This window comes from Diadema setosum, chromosome 13 (genome assembly GCF_964275005.1).
Source record: "Diadema setosum chromosome 13, eeDiaSeto1, whole genome shotgun sequence".
Taxonomy (NCBI): domain Eukaryota; kingdom Metazoa; phylum Echinodermata; class Echinoidea; order Diadematoida; family Diadematidae; genus Diadema; species Diadema setosum.
This window is the reverse complement of record NC_092697.1, coordinates 11077014-11089341: the sequence shown is the minus strand read 5'-3', so window position 1 is coordinate 11089341 and position 12328 is coordinate 11077014. Positions and strand designations below refer to the sequence as shown.

The window sequence follows — 12328 nt, the reverse complement described above, 5'->3', positions numbered from 1 at the left end:
CCACCAAAAGAAAAAGTTAGTGTCTAGCCTTGCTCGTGTATGTGTAACATGTAGCGCCTTTGAATGTTTTTTAAACAGCTGTAGCACCATACAAATGTTGTGAATAATCTGATGTCCCACCCCCTCAGACCCTGACATGCATTTCTGTGTCAGTTAAAAAAAAAAAGAAAAAAGAAAAAAAAAAGAACTTCGTTTTCAATCAGTTTTCTCCTTTTGGCAGACAGTGTGATCACAGGGAAAGTTGATGCATCCCACAGTTGTTGTTACATGTATATGAATGGAAGAAATAAAAAGTTGATGTTACCGTCCCATGTCTAGGAAATCAAGTTTTGATTTACAAATGAGATGAAGCACCCCAATGTATCAATGACATGTCATTGATGGTGATGCAACATTTGCTCCTGTGACAATTGCTCTAGTCTATTTTTTCCGAGGACTTAAGGATAGGGTTGTGATTGGGTTTGTAGGTTTACTTTGATGTGAGAATTAGGGTTAGGGCTATGTTTGTGAATAGGTTTTATGTTTGGCCTAGCGTGCAGATTTTTTCATTGTCGCAGGTACAAATGTCATACAACTGTCACTGATATAAGATTGTTCCATTTTGATACTTATGTTTGATATTTATTTAAATAGAATTACTGAATAGATTGATGAATTGATAAAAAGATGATATTGATGGCAGTGATAAGAATGATGATGATGATAATGATGATTGCAATGATGGTGGTGACGGTGGTGATGATGATAAAGATAATGCACATACATGTAAGATTTAAAAAAATGCACATACACATTGTATGGCTCAAGGAGTCCATGTAATAGTTTTTACTTCAGTGAGATGATATTAGTGAACTTTAGATCTGCAATGCTAACAGCAAGACAATGCAGCCTCCCAGGTCGAACAATAGAAACAACTGCCTCATGCATGTGCGGAACACCATATATAGCCAACTACCGTCATCCTTAACATTAGCGTTGCAGATCTAAAGCTCGCCATTAGTGACAATGTGCAGAATTCCACTTTTCATCTTTCCTAGACATTTTGTCTATGGCTTTGGCCCAAAGTCCTTATGGCTAGTGGTACAAGTGTAGGACACAGGCCCTTGAGTTTGCAGACAGTCTTCAAGTCTGCTTGTAAAAAGCAGAAATGGGCTTGAAGGGCACAAGGGAGGATACATCCTAATTTTATTTCTTTCTTTTTTTTGGGGGGGGGGGGGGGGAGGGGTACAAAGTGCGGGTCAATACACACAGATTTTAAAGGGACACCTTGTGCAATTTTTACATATTGTCCATGGAACATTTGTTTTATTGCAAGGTTTGCCCATACTAAGAAGTTAGTGAAAAAAAAAATATTTCGGATAACCTATGCCATCTGGCATAGGTTATCCAAAAGATGTCTGGTTTACATGCAGTCCCACATGTGCAATGCTGTGTGAGCACTTTTTTGTCTAGCTGATAGATTAATATGAGTTTTGATCTTGATAGGGAAGCAGTTAAGTGTGTGATTTCATCACACTACATGCAGTTTGAATGTGTGTGTGAGTGTGTGGGGGGGGGGTGGTAATGATAGTGTAAAAATGCAATTCCACTACAAGTCTGGCACAAAAGTCATAAGCAGCGCCATTATCAATGTATTGAAATATTTGTTCGTACCAATACAGCGCCATTATCAATGTATTGAAATACGTCATACCAATACGATATCCCTGGTGTTGTAGTCTCGTATTAAGATATTGATGGTTTTAAAAAATGTGCATCCATCTTACTGTGTTGCAGGTTGTACTAGACATCGGTGCTGGCTCGGGAATCTTGTCATTCTTCGCCATCCAAGCAGGGGCGCGCAAGGTCTACGCCATCGAGGCGAGCTCAATAGCAGAGCAAGCCAAGGTGAGTCTGAGTCTGAATGCAAGACTAGACATGTAGCCTCAATGCAAGACTAGGCATGTAACCTCTACACACAACTGACCTCATCATGGGTATGTCCAGGAATTGTTTGTGCTGTTTCACTTGTTGACCTCGAGTGTCTTGTCCTGTTGTTGATGTTGTTGATGCGGTAGTTGCTTTCACCCACAGATTTTCAATAATGAGTGCACAAATGTGCAACTAATCGGTTTAATCATTCATTGTGATCCAGCATAGAGAGTTTTGCAATAACTCACCAGATTATCAGAGATGCACGCTATCATAGGTATTGATATAATTACAGTCACTGAACATAGTATACTAGGTATCTTACTATCAAGAAAAGGCAATTCAGTTCATTTCATAAAAGCTGTTAGGATGGCAACTTATGCTAGAATAGCAACTTCCCGTAGCAACAGCCAATCAGGAAACTGGATTCCTGTCGTTGCCATGACAATTGCCATTCTAGCAAGGGTTGCTCTCAAAGCAGATTTTTTTTTTTTTTTAATGAAATGGAACCCTGATCTCAATTGCAGTGGGTGAGAGAATATGAGTGCAGTGTTATCAGAGAGAGATATGCTAATCCCATGCATATCTTTAGAAGATTGCAGTTTGTTGAATATTATACTTATATGAACAAAAAAGTCTGACTTTAAGGGATTCTTGGCAATAGAACATATAGACTCTGCCAAGTGTTTTAATTTGGACATGTACAAGAATGTGGGCTTGCTGTGCAAGTATATATTACAAACTGTGTCTTCCAGAGAAACAAAATGAAGATGTTGAGTGCATGTAGGAGCCCACACACATATAATGCAGCCATACAGAGGTTTCATTATTTCTTACCTTATTTCTGCACAATGCTACTACTGCTGCATTTGTAAGTCTTCATTTCTGAGGTAGATAGTATGGACCCTAAATATGGGGGGAAGAAAAATGCCTTTCTCTTGTGACCAGTTGTAAAACAGCTCAGCTGATGTTTACTTCACCGCTTTTGCAACCCGCATTCTATTTGCAATGGTTTCTGTGACTACATCTAACCCAGATTTGTTCTGTTTCTTCACGCTGATATTTTTATCTGTCATCTCCTTTTCAGATTCGTCCCACACGCACCGTGGCATCTACTTTGGGCTAATGATTTTTCCTTTCTCTTACACTCTCCCCCCATTGTCTGTTCATCCATACTAAATCCCTGTTTTGTTTTGTTTTTTGTTTTTTGTTCTTTCTTTGGTTTCTCTCTCAGAGTGAGAAACCCATCCCGTGATTGGTTAGTGCAGCACGTCACCGTGGCGATAAAGCGATGAGACACTACTGCTCACTGAGTTCTATCAATGTGTTGTGTAACATTCACCTCAACCTAGCCCTGCAATACCTCAGCGCTGGGTGTTTTCCCCCTCTAGACTAAACGACTCGCCACGAGCGCTCGTTCGCCGTCCGAAGCGGTGGCGTTGAGATGAACGCGGCCGGTCAGTAAGTACTGTGTGGGCAAGGGGCCTGGCGCGAGCATTGCTGGTCACTGACTGCGCCCTTACCCCTTAATTAATGTAGAACTTGCATCCGTACAAAAGGTCACTCTACATTTTGAGTCATGCTAGAATGCATGCATGTAACAGGTCAGCAAAGCTGATGCCTAACAATATTCTTTTGATTATCTTTTTTTAATTTCATATCGCTGTATGCATCAAACAAATGTCCGAGGCTGCTTTCCTCTGAGTTGCCAGATTAAACGATCCCCATGTTGCAGTAAAATGGAAATGTTTTGAACCTGTTCATTATTCCAGATCTCTTCTCTCTGCAGGTCACACCAGCAATGTTGTCATCTTCCCTTGCCTACACCCCAAGAATTTATAACACATTCTCACAAATTTGAAGAAAAAAAAAAAGAAGAAGAAATAAGATGACATCATATTTTTGTTTTTGTCACAGTAAATACTCTCTCTTTCTCACAGGAGTGGAAATGCTTTCTTCCCCGTGCAACAACCAGCTGTCGAGTTATTTGGGAACTCACAGACTGACTGGAGATTGAAACGTGCAGTTGCAGATCACGTGACAAAGTCACATGACTTGCACCAAGGAGGTGTACGTCACTGTGCCCTCATAGCTGAACGTCCATTAACAATCTCCTCTCTATTTGATAGAGTTACAGTGGACACCACAAAACAGTGTATCTATGCACTGCACTTCCAATGTTCGAGAAAAAGCATTCCAAATTTCCTTCCACAATGCATATTTTCATCTAATGCTACTCTGCCCTTTGTGTTTAGTGGAGTATGCACTTTGTACTCAATGAACTGTAAGCCTGTATAAACTGTGAACAGAGGTGCCACGTTCACAGTGTCGCTCCTTCTTTCGTTCAAACCTTAATCGCTCGCTCATGCCGCTCATCCCTTTTTGAATCCTCACAGCAACTCGTCAAGGCCAACAGTCTTGCTAACCGTGTCTTTGTGATCCCGGGGAAGGTGGAGGAGGTGTCGGTACCCGAGCAGGTGGACCTGATAGTCTCGGAGCCCATGGGGTACATGCTGTTCAACGAGCGGATGCTGGAGAGCTACCTCCATGCCAAGAAGTGGCTCAAACCGGGAGGTGAGTGCAACCCCCACTTCCCTCACTCCCCAACCCCCCCCCCCCTTCCCTTGCCTTCATAAGCCAGAACTGGAGGATGATTTGAGTATCATGAGAATATTCATTTCCATTATCTGCAGATGTATCATCACCATTTGTTGATACTGATACACCTGTTATTGTGATACTGATACATCTGTTTGTGTGATACTGATACAACTGTCATACAGCTATCATTGTGGCAGCATCAGCCTTATCATCCCTAGGTGTGATCCTAGGTATCAACATCTCCATTCATGTAATTCAATAATCCCAGTTGTGATTTGTCATAATCATCTCTATCTGAAATTTCTGGATCATATTCAACATGATAAAATTGATATCACAATCCATGGCATAAGTGGAGGAATGTCATGATCGATGTTCTCTGTCAGCACCTACTCAGTAGTCATCAAACTTTTCCTTTCCTGTATGATGACATAAAGTGTACCATGGGTTACCGAATAGAAATCAGCCATTATTGTTATTATTTTTTTTTTGTAAGGTTGTACCCTGGGTTGCCAAAAAGTGGGAAATTATTTTGGTGTGACCATGAATGCGTAGTATAACATGCAGTGGCATGGGAATGACTATGTACACGCACACACAATGCATGCATTTCTCTGCGGCTGTCCTCGAGTGGACGTGAGGTGGCGCTACACAACGTGGTACCCCGGGGTATCGCATAATGCGTCATTTGATGAGCATTTCTCATTTCTTAAATTGTCCAAGCTATTTCTCTACTCTGTCCTTTCATCCCATCATGCCATCTGCCACATTTCTATGTTTCTTTCGTGGTATCAGGCAATATGCTTGTATGATTAGCGTAGAGCGCCAAAAGATCACTGCACACTTTACGACTCATGACTATATGACTGACAGACTTTGGGTCTGAAAGAAACACGCATGTTTATATTGAGGCTATTGTGATATATTTCAGATCCACAGCCTGTCAGTTGTAAGGTAGTGAGTCGTATACTGTAAAACGAGGAATGTTCGCGTGCATTTTAATTTCGCGAATTTCGCGAGCGCCAAGAATCGCGAAATTAAAATGCACGTGAAAATTCTTGTCTACACTATAAGCATTGAATGCCAGTGGCAGTTCGTGAAAATTTCATGCCGCAAAAAAAGGCCGTCGGCTCCAATTCGCGAAAAATTCATGCCGCGAATATATCATGTTTTACAGTAGTGTGCTGCAGGCTTAACAGAACAAGGATGAATTTGTCCATGGCAGTGAAAGCATTTTAACTATTTTATCATATGCAGTAGTAAGCAGTGCTGTTCACTAATGGCATTTAATCTCATGGTTTATAGGATGGGACTTAATCACATCCATGCTATGGCCTTACCATTGCTCATGTGTTAATAGTGTTAAAGCAAGAAGTCTACAAACTGGGGACTTGATGTTGACTGTTTCTTGTTTTGTCTTGTAGGCAAGATGTTCCCTACCCAGGGTGATGTCCACATAGCACCATTCAGTGATGATGCTCTCTACATGGAACAGTTCACGAAAGCCAACTTCTGGTAAGGAGGTGTTTTTTTGTTTTGTTTTTTTTTTTGTCAAATCTGTCACCACACAGTAAGACAGTTTGGTATTCTAGTGAGCAGCTTAATGTCTTGAAATGTCCATCTAATCAAAATTGGGCATCTTCAACAAATTCAACAAACAAAAGTTGTCAGTTGTATAATACATATGCTTTGATATTGATGAGTACCTTGATATTGACTTTGCATGTCCCTGCCATGTCAAGGAGGTAGGAGACACTAAGAATCTGCAAAGGAGGATATTTTTTTTTCTTTTGTTTCTCTAACTTGGAAATTTGTGAATGGGTCTTGGAAAAAATATCAGGATAAATCTCTGGGGATAAAAGTAAGAAGTGGTTAATTTTTGGTGGTGATCCAAATCATGATACGGAACCAGGATTTTACTAAAGGATGCATTCGCAGTTCTATAGGGTCAATGACTCTGGCCTTGGCAGAGGTTTGCTTTTACCTAGTACTTCTAATTTCTTTGTTAATCTATGTGTTTGTCTGTTTCGATATTACTCAAAAAGTTATGACTGGATTTCTGTGAAATTTCCGGGATAGATCCACTGCGGTAAAAGGATCAGGTGATTAGCTTTTGGTTGTGATCTGAATCATAAAACCTGATCACGGGTGTATACACTGTATTTTAAATAAAGGATGCATGCTCAGTTCTCTGGTGCTAGTGCTAGCGACCCTATGGCCTGGGTGGAGGTTTGTGCTCTCTGAGTGCGCCTAGTTTTGTATTGTTGTGCAGAGATCAGTGATTCAGCCAGGAATATTTCTCCCTCATTATCAGCTCACATATGACCATACTTATAACAATCTATGTAATGAAAATGAAAATGATAATAATAACAACAACAACAACAACAACAACAACAACATAATAATGATAACAATAATAATAGTAATAATAATAATAATGATAGTAATAATGATAATAATAATAATAATGATAATAATAATAATAATAATAATAATAATAATAATAATAATAATAATAATAATAATGATAATAATAATGATAATAATAATAATAACAATAATAATAATAATAATAAGAAGAAGAAGAAGAAGAAGAAGAATAAGAATAACAATAACAACAACATCAACAATGATAATGATAATTATAATGATGGAGTCTTTTAATGTGCCATGTCCGTCACTCAAAGACACTCCTGGTGCAGAAAGCTGAGATCTCTTTTGTTCATTTCCTCCTTTGGAAAGAGCCATGGTTGAAAGAAAAACATGAGAGTGACTGGAACAAAGAGGTTTGAAGTTCTTTGTTGAAAAAAGGGAATATGGTCTCCATTCTCAGTTTCACAGGCAATGAGTTCCAGATAGAAGAACCAGACTATATGTCCAAACAAGTTTTCTTTCCAGGAATACAAATTGGAGGGTTGCTATCATGTTATTTCTTCCATTTCTCAGTTTCAAGGAAATGAATGTTTTGATTGTAAAGACTATTCCAACTCCGATGAAAATTGAAATAAACTCCCCAAAGGAGGATATGAAAAACTGTAATATCAGATCAATGAGGGTACCCAGAGTTGATATGGATATGCTTGTATGGATTTAGAATTTCACTGGTGTTTGTTTTGCCACTCACAACATGATAGATTGTGATATTCAATGACTCTGCCTTAGTCTACCCGAAGCTTTTTCACTGCATACATTTTGTATCTGTTTACTTCCTTAAACTCTCGGTTGTGATAAAATGTGACAGTTGCAATAGGCGAGACACATGTGTGTTTTATCATGCTTGATTGCCATTCTAAAAGAAGTATTTTTATTGTGCAGGACATACCTGCCAAGTGTTCCCATTTGATAGGAATATTCCTAGTTCTTAATAGGAAAGAAGAACTCATTCAACCTTGGGTTCCTGATTTTGTCAACACCTGCTAATAGTGTTATATTAGGATGAAAATTCCTATTGTTGCATTATTTTCTCCCAGTTATTCCCACTTTATTTTTTGCTGAATTCTAGGGTTAGCAGGTATTGTATGTTGTTGTTGATATCAACATTATACTTGTAAACACTGGATGTTATGCAATTTTGCTTTTACTTTGATGGCCATGTAGTATAGAAATTCCTACACAAAATTGTCATGTTCCTTGAGTGGAATGTTCACATCCCCAATAGCCCTTTGCCTTGTTTGTTCAAATGAGTTGAACATTGAGTTTGAATGTGTGTGGTATTTCTGTTTGTCTCTTTAGGTACCAGCAGTCATTTCATGGTGTGGACCTCACGTGCCTAAGAGAGACAGCACTGCAAGAATTCCTCAGGCAACCAATTGTGGTGAGAAATGTGGCACTTTTCAGCTTCACTCCAAGATATCCTCACAATATTCTGCAAAGTGGGAACAGTCTGTATGTTCCTACTTTAAAAATGAATTAATATATTAGATATGGCAATATGTGAAGAAGGGCACATATGTTTTTCTCTTTTTTGTGTACAATTTCTAGTCACCCTCATGTCAATCGAGCTGGGCCTCAGCTAGAAAAAGTGGGAAGTCATAGGTCGTAGGATATGTTTAAAAAATTATGTCATTTTTTTTTTTCCCACAACTTTTTATACCACAAAAATTAAAAACCACCCTTTAACATTGTGGTGGTTGAAGCTAAGAAATTGCTGGATGTAGGTGACTGAGATATGCGATGATGTTCAAATGCATGAAAAACACTCCAGCGTACAAAAGTTTTTTAAAGTTTTGATGTTACTGTCAAGAGAATTATGATCAAATATCACCATACTAATAAACTGTTACCTAATGGAAAGTCTATCATTACTATCTATGGAAATAGCAACTTTGATTTGTTTGGTCTCATCCTGATTTTCACATTTGTGAAGCATTTAGTGAGGATTTTCAGCCTTGATTTCTATACACCTCTGTACAGTGCACTCCCATTCTAATGAACACAGTAATGACGAAATTCCGATTACAACGAAGTAGAAATTCAGGCCACAACATTATCCACTCTATGTATTTTATCGTTTATTTGTTTGGTTATAACGAAATTTCGATATAACGAAAGATAACTGCCGGTCCCGAGAACTTCATTATAGTGGGAGTCCTCTGTAGCTTCATTTACATAATATCAGAGACTCTCTTTGATAGCATGTAGAACTATGCAACTGGGATTTGGACACACTGCTAGACAGTGCATTTGAAAGGGTATTTGGCAGGCATGACAAGAGTCATTGATAAGGTCTGCATGGTATGTGTGGTAGTAAAGTCATTGTTTGCCAACCTGCCTTGAACAAATGCAGTCAAACTTGTTGTCTATAGCAGCCACTCTAGGGAAGGAGGAAAATTGGCCTTCATAGACATGCTAGAAATTTTGCAATGCTGGACTCGTTCGTCAAGTGGCTACCATGAGCAGGGACTGTAATGTGCAATTTTTCTCCATGGGAAGGGGGTTGTCTTGTGACCACATAAGGCAGATGGCCGCTAGGATAGATTTGACTGTATGTTGTTCATGCCATCTAGGTAGCACCAAATTATGTCAGTGCACAGAGAAATCCAGCCTGTTTTCTCTTTTTGCTGTCATCATGCCAAAAATTAAAATCTGTAAAGTTGGGAAGTGGGATAAAATTAGAGCTTCTATCATTAGAAATTAGAGCTATCACGCTGGCAAAAGATTGAGAAGTTGCAAAGTCTTCAAGATCTTATGTCGTCCGGTCACACTGGCAGCCAAACTTCTCGATCTTTGGATGGAGAAGTTTGGGTTATTAGTGCGCTTGCAAAAGGAAGAATGAAGAGCGCGCCATCTGATGGCTAGTGATTGTTATCTAACAACACTTTTACAACACAATAGCTGTGCACTTCAGAGGCATGGCCCGAAAACAGGTGGTAGACTGGTCACGTGGCAAAGATCACGAAGTTTCAGTTTGTAGCGGTCACACTGGCAAAAGATCAAGAAGTTTGGTGGGGATGGGGAAAATATCCCTAGTTGGAGTGGGAAGTTTTGTGAGATGTTTCGCAGGAAGTTCCCTGGAAAGTTTGCGGTCACGCTGGTAAAACTTTGAGATCGTAGAGATAGCAATCTTAAACTTCTTGATCTTTCACCAGTCTGACCGCGTCTTGAAAGAAGTGAATGTGAATGTTTTTATGCTTTATTCATCTTGTTCTTTTTCTCTCGGTAGGATACCTTTGATATCAAGATCTGCCTGGCGAGGTCCTTCAAGTACACAGTGGACTTCTTGACCGTCAGTGAAAGTGACCTTCACCGGATCGAGATTCCACTGCAATTCAAGACGCATCAGTCTGGAGCGGTGCACGGTTTGGCCTTCTGGTTCGATGTTGCCTTCCACGGGTCATTGTGAGTATCTTGGAGGATGGGGGCAGGCGATACGATTTCATGTTTATTCTCTCTCCTGTTTTGTTTAAAATCTTTTTACATTTGATGTGTAATGCCCTAAAAGCAGTTGGCTTATAAGTGGGGCTGAAATCTCAACTTTGTGCAAAAAGGTTGTTGTGAAGAAGTTGCCATCATTTCATGTTTGTATTCAAATTGGATTTATAATGCAGCATACTGAAACATGCTCAAACAATGTATGGAAAGTTCAGATATAGATTTTGAAAAGCATGAAATATTTAGTGTAAAGTTCATTTTTCTTTCAAAATAAAAGCAAGACTGTACTGTAAGATATATTTGCAAATGAGGATTACATAAATATCTGTAAGACCAGACTTTACGTTTTCAAAAGTAATACACTTTGTCTTAATGATGATTTCCTGTACATATCTGTAACATTTATGAGTCCTTTTTAAAGGACAAGTTCACCTTCATTAACATAAGGATTGAGAGAATGTAGCAATATTAGTAGAACACATCATTGAAAGTTTGAGGAAAATCAGACAATCCGTTCAAAAGTTATGAATTTTTGAAGTTTTTGTGCAGTCACCGCTGAATGAGAAGACTACTGCAGTGTATGATGTCACATGCGTACAACAATATAAGGAAAATATAAAGAGAATTTCACAAAATTTCATCTTTTGAAAAAAGTAAACATTCCCTTGACTCGTTACTGACATATGTTATGGGTAATATTATTCCCATTGCCTTTAGAAAGAGGCAAGTCAAGTGCTCTTTTATTAGGTGAAAAAGTGAAAATATGTTGAATTTTCTTTACATTTTCTTTATACAGTTGTACTCATATGACATCACGAGCCTTAGTAGTCTCCTCATCCAGCAGTTCCAACACAACAATCTTTAAAATTCATAACTTTTGCATCGATTGTCCAATTTTCCTCAAACTTTCACTGATGTGTTCTACTAATATTGCTGTATTCTCTCAATCCTTATGTTAATGATGGTGAATTTGTCCATTAATGTACGTTGTCTTGAGCAAAGTTTTGTGGTTTCATTTCAATTTTTCTCACCCAAATACTCAGAACGTGTAAAAACTTTATATTCAAGCATGCTAATATTCCAAGCCACATTCTCTTAGTTCCCAGTTGTCTTTACATTTTGGTTGCTGAGATGATGTCTGCTTGTGAGATAAGAGAGGTCAGAGATAAAACATAAATGTTCACATATGCTTGCATTTGGAGAGTTTGAGTGCAAAAACAGAGATATTGGTTTTAGCTATTTGAGATATTTTATATTCAATCTGCTAAAAAGAGAAAAGAAAATAAGATTTATGTGATAATTCTAATAATATCTTTAAAAATATGTCTTCTTATGAAATGTGTGCAGTATCACTGAAATGATTTTATTTTTCTCTGTTTGATGATGACCTTGATGTAAAAAAAAAGAAGAAATGCTGCTTATCAGTTTTAGCATTCAAACTCTTCATTTATTCATGGCATTGTGTGTCCTTGTGTCTTCACTCCTACAGACAATCTGTATGGCTCTCCACTGCACCCACTGAGCCTCTTACACACTGGTATCAGGTAAGCACACACTCCTCGCCCCCCCCCCCCCTCCTCCTCCTCCTTCTCCTTCCTCCTCCTTTTCCTCCTCCTCCTCCTCCTCCCCCTCCCCCCCCCCCCCCCAGCATCATTCTCCCATTTTTCTTATGTGGGTATGTAGGTGGACCACTTCACCAAGTTAGCACTCTTTGTGATGACTTAATGAAGTAGGATCTTCTATGTGCGTAAGTCATGACTCCCTCACACACAGAACCTTCAATTTAGCAGACACTGATATAGAGTAAGCACTCGTCTGCTACTCCAGTGGGCTCACGTACATGAAGCGTATTAGTCTGAAATGTAGGTTGCAGGACAGCTTGCATTGTGGAATACCACATTCGCAATACAATATGCTACTGTTAGTATGGACTAATATATCA

The 12328-nt window shown here is 38.9% G+C and overlaps 1 protein-coding gene across 1 annotated transcript in view; it reads left to right on the top strand.

Moving 5' to 3' along the window:
* LOC140236710 (histone-arginine methyltransferase CARMER-like) overlaps positions 1–12328 on the top strand; it is a 49748-nt gene that overhangs the window by 34349 nt on the left and 3071 nt on the right. Inside the window, exons 5-10 of the mRNA XM_072316632.1 lie at positions 1777–1887; positions 4308–4485; positions 5937–6027; positions 8248–8329; positions 10178–10353; positions 11876–11930. Of these exons, the coding sequence (XP_072172733.1) occupies positions 1777–1887; positions 4308–4485; positions 5937–6027; positions 8248–8329; positions 10178–10353; positions 11876–11930 (693 nt within the window). The remainder of the gene's footprint in view (positions 1–1776; positions 1888–4307; positions 4486–5936; positions 6028–8247; positions 8330–10177; positions 10354–11875; positions 11931–12328) is intronic.